Source organism: Schistocerca nitens, chromosome 2 (assembly GCF_023898315.1).
Source record: "Schistocerca nitens isolate TAMUIC-IGC-003100 chromosome 2, iqSchNite1.1, whole genome shotgun sequence".
NCBI classification, from domain to species: domain Eukaryota; kingdom Metazoa; phylum Arthropoda; class Insecta; order Orthoptera; family Acrididae; genus Schistocerca; species Schistocerca nitens.
The window spans coordinates 370,652,905-370,670,650 of record NC_064615.1 but is presented as its reverse complement, the minus strand read 5'-3'; the positions used below and the strand labels follow the sequence as shown (position 1 = coordinate 370,670,650).

At 41.2% G+C, this 17,746-nt stretch overlaps 1 protein-coding gene across 2 annotated transcripts in view; it reads right to left on the bottom strand.

Moving 5' to 3' along the window:
• The window catches only part of LOC126234407 (actin-related protein 5), a 171,606-nt gene that overhangs the window by 108,139 nt on the left and 45,721 nt on the right, over positions 1 to 17,746 (bottom strand). For both annotated transcript variants that reach the window (XM_049943096.1, XM_049943097.1), the window contains exon 5: positions 2,066 to 2,284. In XM_049943096.1, the coding sequence (XP_049799053.1) occupies positions 2,066 to 2,284 (219 nt within the window). The remainder of the gene's footprint in view (positions 1 to 2,065; positions 2,285 to 17,746) is intronic.

The following is a 17,746-nucleotide window of genomic DNA, read 5'->3' as shown; positions in this document are numbered from 1 at the left end:
TACATCCTACTGAATCTGCTTAGTGTATTCATATCTTGGTCTCCCTCTACGATTTTTACCCTCCACTCTGCCCTCCAATACTAAATTGGTGATCCCTTGATGCCTCAGAACATGTCCTACGAACCGATCCCTTCTTCTAGTCAAGTTGTGCCACAAACTCCTCTTCTCCCCAATTCTATTCAGTACCTCCTCATTAGTTATGTGATCTATCCATCTAATCTATAGAATACATAGGGAACTTAAGTAATATCAATAAGATACACAGAAAAGAATAAATGCGGAAAAATGGAGGAGTGTGAGGGAACATACTGTAAATGCAATCTTTGAGTGTGTGGTAGTACTGCATTTTAAAAGGAAAAAGACTGAACAATACACAAATACAAAAGGAGCAAACAGGAAAAACATTAACACTATACTCAAAATAGTGATTATGTAACAGTTCTGCAATAAATAAACAGCGGTTACATAATCACTATCTTGGGTATAATGTTAATGTTTTTCCTGTTTGATCCTTTTATATTTGTGTATTGTTCAGTCTTTTCTTTTTTCCTTTTAAAATGCAGTACTACCACACTCTCAAAGATTGCATTTACAGTATTCCCTCACACTCCTCCATTTTCCTGCATTTATTCTTTTTCGTTTATCTTATTGATATTGCTTAAGTTCCTTATATATTCTGTAGTTACATTGATAATTATTTCTTCTTTTAATTGGTTTGTTTATCACTCTCCACATTTATACCTCCTTAAGCAGCCTTCTCAAGTACTAATTTTATTTTATTTTATTAGTTTTGTTCATTAATAGAAACTGTTATGTAGGCATGCTGTTCCTATTTTGTGTTAGTTTTTCCCTTTCTATTTTTATTTGTTTACTGTTCACTTTTTTCTTTTTTACATTGCATTACCACCACACTGTCAAAGATGTTACTTACTGTATGTTTCTGCTTCAATGTGGATATGTAAATTCTGTTCCAGTGTTGTTTACAAACACTGTAACTTCTTTGGTGACAATACTCAGTAAATGTCTGAAGATGGCCTTGTAAGCCGAAAACCTGTTAACACAATACAAGTAATACTGTAGAACAAAAGCAAACTAGTGCTTTTCATTTTTTATAGTGTTGTTCCACCGAGAACCGATGGAAGATGCAGTTATCAAGATGTTGTTACGGTCTGCACCTTCCGTGATGATACATTCTTAAATGTAAACTCAAGTAGGGAATCGTTCAAAAGCCACACGTTGTCACTGATTACAACAAGAATATAGGAGGTATGGATAGGTGTAACTGAGAGTTGCACGGCTACAGCTACCAGATGGCCAGGAGCAGGCTGGAAAAATATTATCAGAAGGTATTCTGCCACTTGTTGGAGGTTGTGTACTTCAATGCATATGTTCTGCAGAAGAAGCATGGTGGCAAACACAGCAAATGAGCTACATGATTAGTCTTGGCTAACAGTTGGCCTTATATTCACCACAACAAGACAGATCAGTAGGACACCCACCTAGAACACCGAAAGCAACACACCTTACAGCCAGGCATTTTCCATACCTTCTGCCACCCACAACGAAGAGAAGACTGACAAGGAGATCTGTGGCGTGCGTGGCAAAAGGCCTTCGCAAAGAGCCTTCATCTAGTACACAGAATGCGCAGTTTCCTTGTGTGCAGTACCTAGCTTTAAAATGTTTCACACTGAAGGCGACTGGTAATATTGTGAAAATAAATATCATTAACTCCTGCAATATATTTTATTCATTCCCAACCATCATCAATTTAAATTCAAAAATTAAAACTTTTATGTTTTAGAAAAATACACAGCACCATCGTATCAGGGTGCGCTCATGCATATTACCTGCTGAGGAAGAGATGCGTGCATGTGAACTACCCACTTAACAGGTTATGGGCTACATCAATGGCAACAGCAAAAACCTCTCTGAACATTAACTTTAATAATGTTTCACTTTCATGCAGAATCAGATAAAAACACACAGAAAATAAATGCAAGAATTTCAAAACTCTGCTTGAAATCAACAGCTGCCAACGTTATTTACAGTAATTTCCATTACATACCCTCTCTTCACGCTTTCTAGCGTTTATCTCTGTGAGTCTACGGGCCAGCTCCTTTCGCCGTTCACGTTGTTGCTCTGGTGTAAGACCTGTTGGTGCAGGTGGTGCTGTGTAAGGAAGTTGAATGCGGATGACATTTTCTTCATAGTAATCTGTGTCAGCCCACAGAGAAAGTTGCTCAGTGTAGTCCGATGCTACACTACCAAATCTGTGGATTATCTCCTGAAATATATTCATGTAATTATTCAAGTTGCTTCTTCAATGTTTACAGTTATAAAGGTAGGGTACACAACTAATAATTTTAGTACAAAACTGGAATATTAAAAACAAGAACAAAAAAAATAAAATAAAATAAACACATCAGAATTAGAAACCACCTACATTGTATTCTGCACTGTGGTCAAATATATACTGTTTTACTGCAATGCTCTCAGCACTCTAAATACTGAATGGGGTGGGCTGGATACAGTAGTTTCTAATAAGTAGCTCAAATTAATATCCATGTGGTGTTATTAATTGCACTAAACAGTATTGCTAATAATTAAGAAGCAAGGTGAAGTGTGTTTTTTGCTTATCAATCATTTGATATTATGTAGTCATGAAGCTAAGGAAACGGTTGCAAAGCATTACTTCATGATTTACACTACCACCCTCACTCAGTATCGATGCTGGAAATGAGATTAGATCTAAATACCCTTGTGTGTGAGGGTCTGTTTAAGCCACAAACTGTCCAACTACAATGGCTGTCCAGCAAAGTAAATTCTGAAACTATCTCATGCATGGAAGAGTAATGTAGTGGGGTGATTTCAGAATAGCTGTGTTGTCCAGCTCTGTCAGTTTTGCAGAAAGATTACTGAACTGTTGCTTGCCCCATATCTGTAAATCAAAATGGCCACTATCATTGAAACTCCTGCTGCTCGTGAATTAGTATTATAATCCATTTTCTGGCGTGAATAATGAGAAAGCATATACATTCACAGTGGACTTTGTGCAGTATACAGAGTGAATATTATATGAGAGAGAGAGAGAGAGAGAGAGAGAGAGAGAGAGAGAGAGAGAGCTGTAAGAAAGTGGTGCCATCTATTTCAGAAAGTAAGCTGAACATCCACAATGAACAAAGAAGCAGATGATCATCTGTTATGATAAATGAACTTGTCGCAAAAATGAACAACAGAATCAGGGAAAATCATTGGTTCACAATTCCAAAATTATCAATCAGTTTCCATCAGGTATCACAGGCAGTGTTGGATGAACTTTTAACTGATAGGCTTGGTTATCAAAAATTTTGTGCACGATAGGTCCTGAAGATTTTGACTAACATCCACTAAACAAGGGAATTAAACTGTTCTTCCTTGAGATAGGAAATTTTCATGTCGCCCATATTAAGTTAAAAATTTAAAGAAAAATATGCTTATCATTTCAGGCGAAGTGTCGCCTAATGGATTTTATCATGGCCAAGTACAGTGTAACATGCTAGAGGCATGTTCCAAGTCCAACTCTCATATGAAGGACAGTGTAAATTTTAGCAGTGGTATAACACAAGTCCCAACTTCCATCTCAACCAACACTCAGTATCGAATGAAAGTCAGATCCCAGCTGCCAATGGAGGTGATTTGAGTGGAATGTTCCACCCTGATCCTCTCATTGTCTCTCTAGCTGGTCAGTACTCCAGTTATCTTTTACATCTTATCAAGCTCACTTTTTAGTGAGCAAAACTGTCATTTTCTACCTGAGCGACATCAAATAGGCCACGAAAGCATATGATTTAATTGTGTCTTTTTTATATGATTTGTGTATTAAAATGTTGTTTTTCTGTATAATTCATGCCAAAGAGTGGAGATCTTGGCAGTGATTCATCAGTGTTCAACCTATGCAGCAAATCAGCAGAGCAGGTTCCTAACCACAAGAGTGTTGATGGTCCGCAACAGCGAGAACATCGCGTCCTCAATGTCAACATCACCTTTATGTATTATTGTAAACTTGATGTTTAACATGAATTTATGAAAATGTATTAGTTCGCAAGAAGGTCTTAAGTTTGTATGAGTACTGTATGTCATGTCGATGTCTTGTAAATAAAAAAGAGTGTTATTCAAATAAGTCTATTAAAGAGCATACTAATTGTAGCAACAAGCTATACGAAAGTTACTGAAGTTGGACTTACTTGGAGAAAATGCATCTGAAGGAACAATAGGTCTTCAATTATTAACAAACACTGTTTTGGAGTTATTAGTGAGCCACTTAATTTTGAAATATGATAAACTCGGAACCTATATTGAAACTGTTACCAATTTTACGAAAAGTGGCTGAAGTGTAGTTTCGAAAGTTAAAAAGAGTACTGAAAATCTTAACTTTTCTAAAGTGACTAAATGTGAACAATACAGTGGACTAGTTTATTTAATTTCTAATGCGTAAATTTGATTTTGGTAGTAACTCAATAGTAATACCAGACTAATACGGTTACACGAACGTACAGCGATAGAACCTGTGAAGCTTACTTATTAACTATGTCAGATTAGAGGTGTGTGATAGGAAAGTGGACATGGGATTTTTAAAGAATAACAAATTTTAATCTTAATCACAGATATTAACTGACACTGAAGAAGGAAATGCAGTAGAACTGTTAAAGAGTATCTTTGGCCGATTGAATTTTATTGCTGTGATGTGTCACTGTTTAGTCAAACAGAAAAGCAATTCTTACATGACGACAATGATTTATTTGAAATTTTAAAGACAGTTCCCTCTCAATTAAGCAGGATGATCTTGTTATATATACAAGCAGTATCTGGAACTTATTTTCTATTAAGGAAATTATAAATTAATTATGAAGAAATTTTCACGAGGTGTTTTCCCACTGATTAACATGGTCATATACATTAACAAAAAAGCCATTTGAAGAATATTAATTTTTAATACATCTGAAGAAAGAGTATAATGTCTTATCACATCCAGAATACACCATCTGGGCTCTGTGGGTCACTGAAGAGACAGGGGCATTCAATTATCCACATCAAGTAAGAGTGTATGTGACCAGTCGAGGACAGGACATCAATATTTAATAGTGCACCCAGGACATCTCAATATTTAATAGTGCACATCTTAAATATGTTTCACACATCTGTTAGTTTACTGGCAGAATTGATAAGGAGTCCAAAAACTGTTGCCACACACTCCTTTTGCTCTTATTAATTATACAGTGGCATTCAGCCCTCATCACTCAAAAGACTGTAGTTCTCACCAGACAGCCTCTACAGGTCTTAACACCAATCTTCAATTGGAAAACTGTAATTATTCTGTGTAGAGAAAGTCCGTCGCACAGCTGTCCAGAATACTTTGGCGTGAATAGGATTAACCCATAGTAGTGATGAGGTGTGTGTTTTGTCCCTATTCAGAACATATACTTTCTATCAAGAAGAAGTAATGGAGTAACAAAACAAACGTTGAGTAGTCATCTCTATAGAGCACCAACTGGCAGTGTAATTGTGTGACAAGGTTGGGTATTATTGTCTACAAGATGATTATGGGCAGTTAAATACTAAAATAATCACTTTATTCAGCACATGCTACAAACAGCAATTGTTTGTAAACTTAATGTTCTACTGAGCTTATCCATTCTGTGAAGACTATACAACCTCTTAGAACACAGGTGTCAGACACTCTAAAATAGGTGTGTTGTAGGTAAAAGCAAGGGATTGTTTGTAAATGAAACAATTTCTCCAACCAACTCCTGAACCTGTCAATGCTCTATTGCACTACAGAAGCCACTTTAGTGTTACGGCATTACCTTTATCCTTTGGCTTTTGCCAAGTTGGCAAGATTATGGTGGTTGGGTGTTTGGATGAGGGGACTGGCAGTTCCCTTGTGCATACTTTAAATTATATAAAATCAATAGGCAGAGAGCATTGCCTGACAAATCAGTCAAATTCAAGTCAGTGAGATGTAACTAAAAGAAGGGATTGGTTGATAGGACACATTCTGAGACATCAAGGGATCAGGAATTTAGTATCTGAGGAAAGTGTGAGGGCTAAAAATCGTAGAGGGAGATCAAAAGATAAAGACAGTAAGCAGATTCAGAAGGATGTTGGTTGCAGTAGTTATTCGAAGATGAAGAGGCTTGCACAAGATACAGTAGTGTGGAGAGCTGCATCAAACCAGTCTTCGGCCTGGCTGCTACTACCACCACCACCACCACAACAACAACAACAACAACAACAACAAACTGATATGAGGTTTCAGCCTAATTTCCCTGTCTCTGACTTTGCCATTTCATTTTTTGGATTTAAAACTGGTGACTTTTTCATCTTGTAGCCTTGATATCTCTCTCTCTCTCTCTCTCTCTCTCTCTCTCTCTCTCTCTCTCTCTCTCTCTCCCCCCCCCCCCTTCCCTCACCCCCCCCTCTCTCTCTCTCTCTCTCTCTCTCTCTCTCTCTCTCTCTCTCTCTCTCTCTCTCTCTCTCTCCCCCCCTCTGTGTGTGTGGGGGGGGGGGGCGTGCGCGCACATGCATGCACACACACTTTCCACAAAATGGGAAACTCCTATTTAGCACAGTATTCTAAAATCTTTAAGTGTGGGGAAAATGACAAGGCTTAACAAACACCCAAGAATGTGTGGCTGACTGATAATTTATTACTTACAAATATGAATCAACCATCTGATAACCAAATAAATACTCTGCCCTAATATTTCATTAAATAGACTTTTATAATCTGTGCCACAATCCCCACACTGTTAGCTACAATTGCAGGACAGAGGCACAAGTAAAGCACCGTCTGATCCCTTATCTTAAAATAAAACAAAGTATGGTATACCGTGTTCTGTACGCAAAAGGCACCACACAATGGATGGTCCTCTACTTGGAGGAAGAAGCCAAGTACCATCACATTGTGGCTTGTACATATACAAGTGAGAAGGATTTAATTTCATCCTTGTAGCCAGAAGGATGTACACCATAACTACAGTTTATTATCCATTGCTTAGCACCCTTTAGTTGTAGCAACCCTTTTTTTGTTTCATTTGCACCTAATTCCACAGCAATGTGGAAGCATGAAGACACACTGCACACTGAGCCACAGATTTTTCAGAACTTCGTTCCCTGGCTGCCACATCTATTAATCAATTTCTCCTAATTCCTAGGTGCCCCGGTACCCATTAGAATGACACCTCAATTCCCCACTTTTGTACATGGAAGAGACCATTATGGATATTCTGGATTACTTTATCTGCTGGCAAAAAGTGTACAGATTGAAGGTCACACACAGTCACAGCATATAAATACAATGCATTCACTCTACTGACCTCAAGATTTCACATACTTTAATTAGTAGGCTGATCATGACACAATCAGGGAAAATTGCAGAACATGAAGAAATGCAATTTCTCCTGTACCTCAATAAACTGAATTAACCTCGGCCTCTTTAGTAACCAAAGGAGTAATTGGTTACAGTCCTAGGTTTTGGTTGGTAGTTGTCCCACATCAACTGACACTATCTCACACTTTGTACTGAACCCAGGTGTCATTTCCTGGGACAATTTCTGAAAATTTGTTCCATGGATGGGCAAGCAGTGCTTTGATATGCCAGTGATTCTGCAACAGCGAGAAACCCATATGCCTGAGCCATTTTGAGATGCTGGTTATAATCTGTCTTCCCCTCTATTTTAGTGTGATCCTGCAGCAATCAGACTTTGTATACGAGACTGTTAACAGAGAAAAAACAGTTTATTGCTAAGCAAATTTGACCATGTTGCCCTATACAAAAATGTGTATCTGTATTTAAAGAAAATACCAAAGTTCCTCAAATTTATGTGGAAAAATGTTGCTGTAAAAGGTTAAGTGTACAGATCATTTTACTTCCTAACAACGCCTAGACTCAACCCTGCTCACATTAACATTTAAATGTATTCCACTTTCGCAGGCTACTTACTGACAACAACAATGCTGTTTTGTCTCCTGATCTCATATGTAACTACACACATCTTCTGCAAATAAACCATATCAATGTTCACTGCTACCCTATCTATCAATGTAACACATCCAAATTCATAAACCATCACTATAAAAAATTATTCAAATAATTTTGGTGCGCCATATCTACACTCGACCAATCCGTGCAAACCACGAACAATGACACTTTACCCGCATTCTGGCATGTGATCAGGAGTGCTTGGGCATCGTTGAATATAAAAATAGCAAGACAACGCCCTCACTAAAAAAAAATTCACTCAGCTCCAAAACTTACAGAGAACAAGCGATGCTTAAGTGGTATGATTTACTATGTCATACTAATACCAATGGCTGTACCCCTTAATACACTCCTGGAAATGGAAAAAAGAACACATTGACACCGGTGTGTCAGACCCACCATACTTGCTCCGGACACTGCGAGAGGGCTGTACAAGCAATGATCACACGCACGGCACAGCGGACACACCAGGAACCGCGGTGTTGGCCGTCGAATGGCGCTAGCTGCACAGCATTTGTGCACCGCCGCCGTCAGTGTCAGCCAGTTTGCCGTGGCATACGGAGCTCCATCGCAGTCTTTCACACTGGTAGCATGCCGCGACAGCGTGGACGTGAACCGTATGTGCAGTTGACGGACTTTGAGCGAGGGCGTATAGTGGGCATGCGGGAGGCCGGGTGGACGTACCGCCGAATTGCTCAACACGTGGGGCGTGAGGTCTCCACAGTACATCGATGTTGTCGCCAGTGGTCGGCGGAAGGTGCACGTGCCCGTCAACCTGGGACCGGACCGCAGCGACGCACGGATGCACGCCAAGACCGTAGGATCCTACGCAGTGCCGTAGGGGACCGCACCGCCACTTCCCAGCAAATTAGGGACACTGTTGCTCCTGGGGTATCGGCGAGGACCATTCGCAACCGTCTCCATAAAGCTGGGCTACGGTCCTGCACACCGTTAGGCCGTCTTCCGCTCACGCCCCAATATCGTGCAGCCCGCATCCAGTGGTGTCGCGACAGGCGTGAATAGAGGGACGAATGGAGACGTGTCGTCTTCAGCGATGAGAGTCGCTTCTGCCTTGGTGCCAATGATGGTCGTATGCGTGTTTGGCGCCGTGCAGGTGAGCGCCACAATCAGGACTGCATACGACCGAGGCACACAGGGCCAACACCCGGCATCATGGTGTGGGGAGCGATCTCCTACACTGGCCGTACACCACTGGTGATCGTCGAGGGGACACTGAATAGTGCACGGTACATCCAAACCGTCATCGAACCCATCGTTCTACCATTCCTAGACCGGCAAGGGAACTTGCTGTTCCAACAGGACAATGCACGTCCGCATGTATCCCGTGCCACCCAACGTGCTCTAGAAGGTGTAAGTCAACTACCCTGGCCAGCAAGATCTCCGGATCTGTCCCCCATTGAGCATGTTTGGGACTGGATGAAGCGTCGTCTCACGCGGTCTGCACGTCCAGCACGAACGCTGGTCCAACTGAGGCGCCAGGTGGAAATGGCATGGCAAGCCGTTCCACAGGACTACATCCAGCATCTCTATGATCGTCTCCATGGGAGAATAGCAGCCTGCATTGCTGCGAAAGGTGGATATACACTGTACTAGTGCCGACATTGTGCATGCTCTGTTGCCTGTGTCTATGTGCCTGTGGTTCTGTCAGTGTGATCATGTGATGTATCTGACCCCAGGAATGTGTCAATAAAGTTTCCCCTTCCTGGGACAATGAATTCACGGTGTTCTTATTTCAATTTCCAGGAGTGTAGTTGTCAGATTATATGTGGTAGCTCCCAATTTCAGTGCAAAAGCTGGGTGTGAGGTTAATTCTTTAGGCATTATGACCAGCCTGATCATATCAACCTGATGCCCTCATGATTTATAGCATTAATGATTGTGTCATAAGAAAGTCTCCCTGCAAAACCTTCCAACTGAATCGTGTCTCTACTAGTAATGTATCAGGAAACCCTTTGGTATAACAAACTCCCGAAGGGTCACATTGTCAATGATGGAATGATACTTCCTCAATCCTGGTAAGAGTGGTTAGGAAGGTGTTTGGTTTCAGTATCCACACCTGACATGACTGATCATTTGTTCCCAATTCTTCCCCACACAGCTTACAAAGGCAACAAACACTTCAGTCGCTACTGACAACCATTAAGTTAATCACTAGTTTGAGAAGTAAGCCCAAAACTGCCTCCTTTCACAAGTTGGGAAACTGCACTATCTACCAGACTTTAGTATAAAATTTTAGGAAGATTTTCTTTGGTTTATTGTCAATGCAGCGATCATGCTACGCTTGATTTGTTTGCAAAAAGGTGCAGAATCATATGCCTCAGTGTCATCTGGATTCAGCTCTCACATGGATATACTGTCTCCCTAAATAGCGAGACTTATTTCCTGACAATATACAGTAGCGGTCGCCACTTAATTATATAATAAATGTTTAGATATGTGTAAATAACAAGATTAATTTTTCGGCGTGTCAGACAAGCACAATAAGCTGAGCTATGCCTGTAAATGGGTAAAGAATCTTTTCACGTTAGTTTCACATAAACAAAATAGTCTTTCTGTTGTTGTCGATTAACAATACCAAATCTGATCGTCGTATCTACATACAAAATCTTGACCTTGTCCATTATTTGTTTTGTAATCAGATCTTTGTAATAACTCAACGTACACAGGTGGGCTTATTGGATTTTTATATATTGCAGTACCACTTGGAATAAAACCTCAGTTTTTCACTGGTGAAATACCACTATATTATTTCTTCTACACACATCAAAAATACAGACTTTTTACTTATTCTCACAATCAAAATGAGTACCACCAATTTCGCTCTAAAATAATGTGCGTCTACCTTTGTTCATTAACAGAGAATGAGTCCCTCCTCTTACCAAAGAACAGGATAAACATCTTGTGTTTTTTAACATTTGAAAATCAAAAATACATGATGGTAGGTGCACGCTCTATGCTGGGCTATTGCTTCACCTTTTCTCTTTTCCTTTGGGGAAAAAAAAGACATAAAAGCAAGAAATGCAAAAGGTACATCACATGGAGAAAGAGCAACTGCATATTGAAGGCATGATGCCTGACTCATGTAAGTGGTAGCAATTGTCTTGGTGAAACAACAGTTTTAACGGCAATTTTTCTACATACTGTATAGGGACAACCCTCTTTCAGTGTAGCTGCTATGCAGGGTGGTCAGAAACAGTCTGAAATGCTTGTAAGTGCATTTCAGGAGAGGCTGTGCTGGAAATAATTGTTGATAAAAAAATTTATATGTTGTGCCATTTCTGAGTTATTTAACACTGAAGTTAGCTAATAAGGTCATTGCACACGCAAGTTCAAGCAGTCTGCCAAGATGGTCACTAAACATGTTCTTTGCTTGGTTTCCTCAAACTGAACAAATGTAGCATTTACTCATATAGCTTATCACTTCCAAAAATGGCATATTTTAATTGGTATTGAGCACTTGAACAAATGGTAACTCATTGCATTAGCGCATTTAGCATGTGCAAGTGGTTGAATTTGCACACACAATGACCTGATTGGTTAACTTTAATGCTATATAACTTTGAAATTGCACAACATATCGATTTTCTTTCTGAACAGTTATTTCACAACACAACCTCTCCTGCAACACCCTTAAAGCTTTTCAGACTCTCCTTTGCCAGTCTTTCACCTCGCAACCTGGAAGTCTGCGAGGTTCTCTGTAGGAAATCTGCAGTTAAACCTCTGCAGAGCCACATATCTCTCCACAACTGCTGAGTAGAAATCTTCATTCCAACAGCGAATGTGATATATCTGGAGCTTGTTGAAGATTGTGGAATGAATGTATAATGTGACCCACAAACTCTTTGACACTGTTGCTGTGTTCAAATACAGATGGCTGCAACATGCCCATTTAGCATTGCTGAACAGCCATTTTGGTGGATTTCTTTTGGGCACAGTTCAGTCTGTTACATGTATTCAGACTGTGAGAATCCAAGATTTAGGCCAACATATCAATGAAAACAATCAATTTTTGAAAATATTATGTAATTGGATGGATAAAAAAATCCATGTGTGTGTTTTATTGCCACCGCTTGGTGAGCAGATTTTTATTATTTACCCAATTAAACTGTATTATTAAGATTTAGACCAGTTAGATAAAATGCATGGTTCAATACCACATTTGGCTTTGAAGTATTTGATAACTTTCTAGTTTTGAAATGCACAATACACGGTTTTTGTTGAAGCAAATGATACATAGGAGCACTTTCAGCAATAATATTTTTCTTATTTGTTTGTCATTAATAAGAACATTTCTATAAGTTATAAAACATAAGCACAGTATTCTAAAAAGACTGCTGTCCTATTAATTTCACTTTAAAATGGGGAAATAAGAATGGGAACATAATTTTGAAGACAAATATTTTTAGAAAAAAACGTAACTACCCTTCAGATACTTCACCCCAATCATAGCATATATATCATTAAATCATATTATTTTATTTACGCTGTTCCCAACTGCAATTTATTATCCATTATTTAAATAATTTCCTATTGTTTACAAAAATATAGCTTCACAAAAAAGAAATTTATTTAATGTAAAATCACTAACCAGCAATATGTACAAAATGCTTCATACACTTCATATTATGGAACCTTTGATCTCTAATTTGTAATTATTTAACATATCCATTGGAATTATTTTCATTCTGCGATTTTCCCCACACATGAAAACACAAAATTTTGTCTACATTTGATTTTAGTAAAATAACTGTAATGACATTAGACATATCCAGAATGTTCAACAGCAAATACCCACATTACAAATATCTGTCAAAAGCCCATCAGAACTCAGTTCTCAGCCCATAGTTGACTTTAATATCTTACTTTTTCGCAAGCCATCCGTAGTTCAATTGTTTCATAAATGTGCAACATGTATGTAATTTGTCATTCAAGTTAATGAAAACATATGAGTTGTTCTAGCAATTTCTGAATGTCAAGTACTTGTCAGTCAATGGGCAACAATGTGTGTGTGTCTTTTAGTTTTGAGTGCTTTTATCTAGAGAATGAAAGTCTCTGTTTTACTTGTGCAGAAGTTACTTTTGAAGACAAAACAAGTGGAAAAGAAGATACATGTTTTAATCAAAACAGACTAAAGAACCTTGACCATTATTAAGATGTAGATGACAGGAAGCCAACCCCTGAACAATTCGGCTAGGGATGAGTCCTTTTAAATATTGTTCTTCTCAATTATTTAATCATAGTGCAGATGAGCAGTATCAACTCTAGAAATGCACTCACTGACAAGTATCTCAGATCCTAATTAAGGTAAAAATTACACTACAAGACCACAGAGTAGTGACTAGAGTGCAAGCTGTTCACCACTTCTCATTGCAAAGACTGGGGACAGATGTCTATGGCGGAGAACTGATCCATGGCAGTGCCCAAACGAGTGATTAGTCAGAAGTTCAAGAAAGGCCTTCTGAAGACAGAGGGCTGAAACTCAAATAGGTTCGTTGCATATGCGGTCTGCTCAGGAAAGTCTACCCCCTACCTATTTTAACCTACTGAGGAACAGCCCTTTTACACTTAACAGCCACAAGATAGGAACAATTAAATTATATTTTGTGCCCAGGCTTCAACAACTTCACTGCTTCCCAAAATCATAAATATCCTTCTTGTAATCCTTCACACCTCAGTCACTGAATACTGCTCACCTCATTCAATGTCTTGCTTTGCACCCACCCACCCACCTTAAACAATATTTTTGCTTTTCTTATGCCTCTTCTGCTCCCAATCCCTTATGCCAAAATTCATACTCCTGATAAACATCCAGCTGGAAGACCCATCCCTTATATCCATCCACATCTCCTATTCCACTCCTGTCACTGGCATTCCCTACCCCATCAGTGGCAGACCACCTGCAAAGCAGCGATATTATATATCAACTTCATGGTACCTACTACACCATTCTATATGGAGATAGCCATCAACAAATTATCCAACTTTCACTGACTCATTCCACATCATTTTGATAGGAGAATTTTTAAAAAGATCTATTGAACATGTAACCAAGCAAGCAACCAACCAAACAACCTACCTCAATGAATTGTCACCACCAAAGTGTGGCCAAAAACCAACTTGCAGCACACCCACACAGTCACTGATCACCTTTAAGCCTTGAGTATATGCAAGACCAGTGCTGCATTACTGAGGAGCTGGAAGAGATGCAATATTAACAACATTGCATGTCAATGCTGCTCTCACCTTACTCTTTTTGTCTTACTGGTGGCTAACAAAAGATTGTAAAGGCAGTCGCATCTTCTAGGACAGCAACTGTGACGGGCTCCAACAGTGCTCTGCTCCCGCCAAATCTGTACAGTGAGGACCAGGGTGACAATAGTGGAGCAGAAAGTCTCATGATATGGACCTCTCCATGCAACAACTGTTAGCTTTGTTCTCCCTTTCTAGTGTATGAGTGGGGGCTTATACAGCCTATTTGGATCTTGTTGAGATACATTTATTTCTGCACCACATTTTTCTACGTTTAATATCATGGCGAACATCTGCTCCTAGAGGACACAATCTATTACAGCCTACACAATACTTTGTTTTCCAAGATGATCCAATGGCAATAAAAAGAAATAGCTACCACTATACTTGCAAGGTATATATATTGATAAACACTTGTATATTTGGGCACTGCCAGCTACACAATCTGTCATTTCAAGCCCATCTCCGTCTGCCCCTGCCCCTGCCCCTGCCCCTGCCCCCGCCCACGCCCTTGCCCCCGCCCCTGCCCCCACCCAACACTCACACGCATGCTCACACCAGGTTTTGGTTGGTTGGTTGGTTCAAAAGGGGGGGAAGGGACCAAACTAAGAGCTCATCGGTCCCTTGTTCCTAATAAAACAATGCCACAAGGGTGAGAATAAAACAGATGACACATATAACACAAAATGGAAAGAAAGGAAACACCATAAGAATGAAGGAAAGACAACGAACACTAAAGGAACAAAAGAGGACAAGAAAACAACAGAGATGCAAGACACAGTTAGAAGAGAGTAAAACAAGGAAGCAGATTACAGTGGCTGGCCGACCACAAAAATAAAAAGGAAAAGCCAGCCACCCTGCAACACAATAACACCTCCACCCTAAAAACACTAGGAGGGAGGACACAGAGGGACAAAGGACATGTACTAAAACTCAGATTGAACGATAAAACCCACCCTCACAGATGAAATGTAAAACTAAATCAGCCGATGAGGCATTGTCTGCTAAAATCAATGATAACGGTCTGGTAACCAAAGGTGAAGTCGCAGGGCAGCCAAAGAAGGACAGAGCAGAAGAATATGGGCCACTGTGAACCGGGCGCCGCACCGACGCTGAGGTGGGTCTTCACGGCACAGGAGGTAGCCGCAGGTCACCCACGCATGGCCAATGCGGACCCGGCAGAGAACCACAGAGTCCCTTTGAGAGGCCCTCATCGAGGACTTCCACTCATTCGTGGTCCCCTTAATGGTTTGCAGTTTCTTGTGCGTACGGAGATTTTGTCATTCCGTCTCCCAAAGCTGAAAAACCTTGCGGCATAATAACAAACGCAGGTCAGCTGTGGGGATGCCCATCTGCAGAAGTGGTTTCTGTGTAACCTGTTTGGCCAGTCTGTCAGCAAGTTCATTTGCTAGGATTCCGACGTGACCAGGGGTCCAGACGAACATCACTGATCAACTGGACTGTTCCAGGGCATAGAAGGACTCCTGGATGGATGCTACCAAAGGATGACGAGGGTAGCACTCATCGATAGTTTTCAGGCTGCTCAAGGAGTCGGTACATAAAAGAAAAAGACTCCCCAGGGCATGAACGGAGGTACTGAAGTGCACAAGAAATGGCCACCAGCTGTGGAGTGAATACACTGCAGCCATCAGGTAAGGAATGCTGTTCAATATGGCCGCTGTGAACATAGGCAAAGTCAACGTGACCATCAGCCATCAAGCCGTCGGTGTAAACCACTTCAGAGCCCCGGAACACGTCAAGAATCGAGATGATGTGACAGCTGAGAGCCGCAGAATTAATGGAGTCCTTAGGTCAACATGAAAGGTCCATACGAAGCTGCGGCCGAGGCATACACCATGGAGGCGTACGTGAATGGACCCCAAGTAGAGGTGGTAAAGGGAAGGACTCCAGTCCTGGTGAGCAGTTGTGCACGTCTGATCTGCAATGGAAGGACCCCAGCCTCCACCAGTACATTGGGCACTGGACTCATCCTAAAAGCTCCTGTCGCTAGTCGAACCCTACAGTGGTGCACAAGGTCGAGTAAATGCAATGCTGAGGGCGCTACTGAACCATAAACCACAGTCCCATAGTCAATTCGGGATTGGACAAGGGCTCTGTAGAGCCACAGTAGCATAGAGCGATCTGCACCCAAATTAGTGTTGCTCAGGCAACAGAGGGCATTGAGGTGATGCCAGCACTTCTGCTTAAGTTGACGAAGATGAGGAATCCAAGTCAATCGAGCGTCAAAAACCAGTCCTAAGAATCGATATGTCTCCACTACAGTGAGTGGATCATCATGAAGGTGAAGTTCTGGGTCTGGATGAACGGTACGACGCCGACAGAAGTGTATGACACACGACTGTGCGGCTGAGAACTGGAAGCGCCTTGTGGATGGCTCCCTGTAGGCGACGCTCAGCAACACCAGTACTGGAGCAGCAGTACAAAATGCAGACGTCGTCTGCATACAGAGAAGGTGAGATGGAGGGCCCTACAGCTGCTGCTAGACCATTAATGGCCACTAAAAATAGAGACGCACTCAATACAGAGCCCTGCGAGACTCCATTCTCCTGGATATAGATGGAACTATGGGAGGCACCAACTTGGACACGGAAAGTACGGAGCGACAGGAAGTTTTGGATAAAAATTGGGAGCGGGTCCAGGAGACCCCAATCATACAATGTGGCAAGGATATGATGCCACCAGGTCATGTCGTATGCTTTATGTAAGTCAAAAAAGACGGCAACCAGGTGTTGCCGTCTGGAAAAAGCTGTTCGCATGGCAGACTCGAGGGACGCAAGATTATCAGTGGCAGAGCAACCCTGGTAGAAGCCGCCCTGACATGGAGCCAGTAGGCCACGTGACTTCAGGATCCAACCCAACCGCCGACATACCATACATTCCAGCAGCTTACAAAGAAAGTTGGTGAGGCAGATGGGCTGATAGCTATCCACATCAAGCGGGTTTTTACCAGGTTTGAGCACTGGAATAATGGTGCTCTCCCGCCACTGCGATGGAAAGATGCCATCGCACCAGATCTGGTTAAAAACGGTGAGGAGATGTCACTTTTAGTCAGATGCGAGATGTTTAATCGTCTCGCTGTGTATCCGAATAGGCCCGGAAGCTGTGTCGGGGCAATGTGCATGGGCACTGACGAGCTCCCACTCTGTAAATGGGGCATTATAGGATTCATAGTGATAAGTAGTGAATGAGAGGACGTTCCCTTCCAGCCACTTTTTGAGACTGTGAAAGGCTGGGGGGGGGGGGGGGGGGGGGGTGTGATTCTCCGACGCAGAGGCTCGAGCAAAGTGCTCAGCTAAGTGCTGGGCAATCGTGTTTGCGTCAGTAGATAACATGCTATTTACAGTAACACCAGGAACACCTGTCAGGGTCTGATACCCAAAAAGATGTTTGATATTTGCCCAGACTTGGGAGGGTGACATATGGCACCCAATGGTG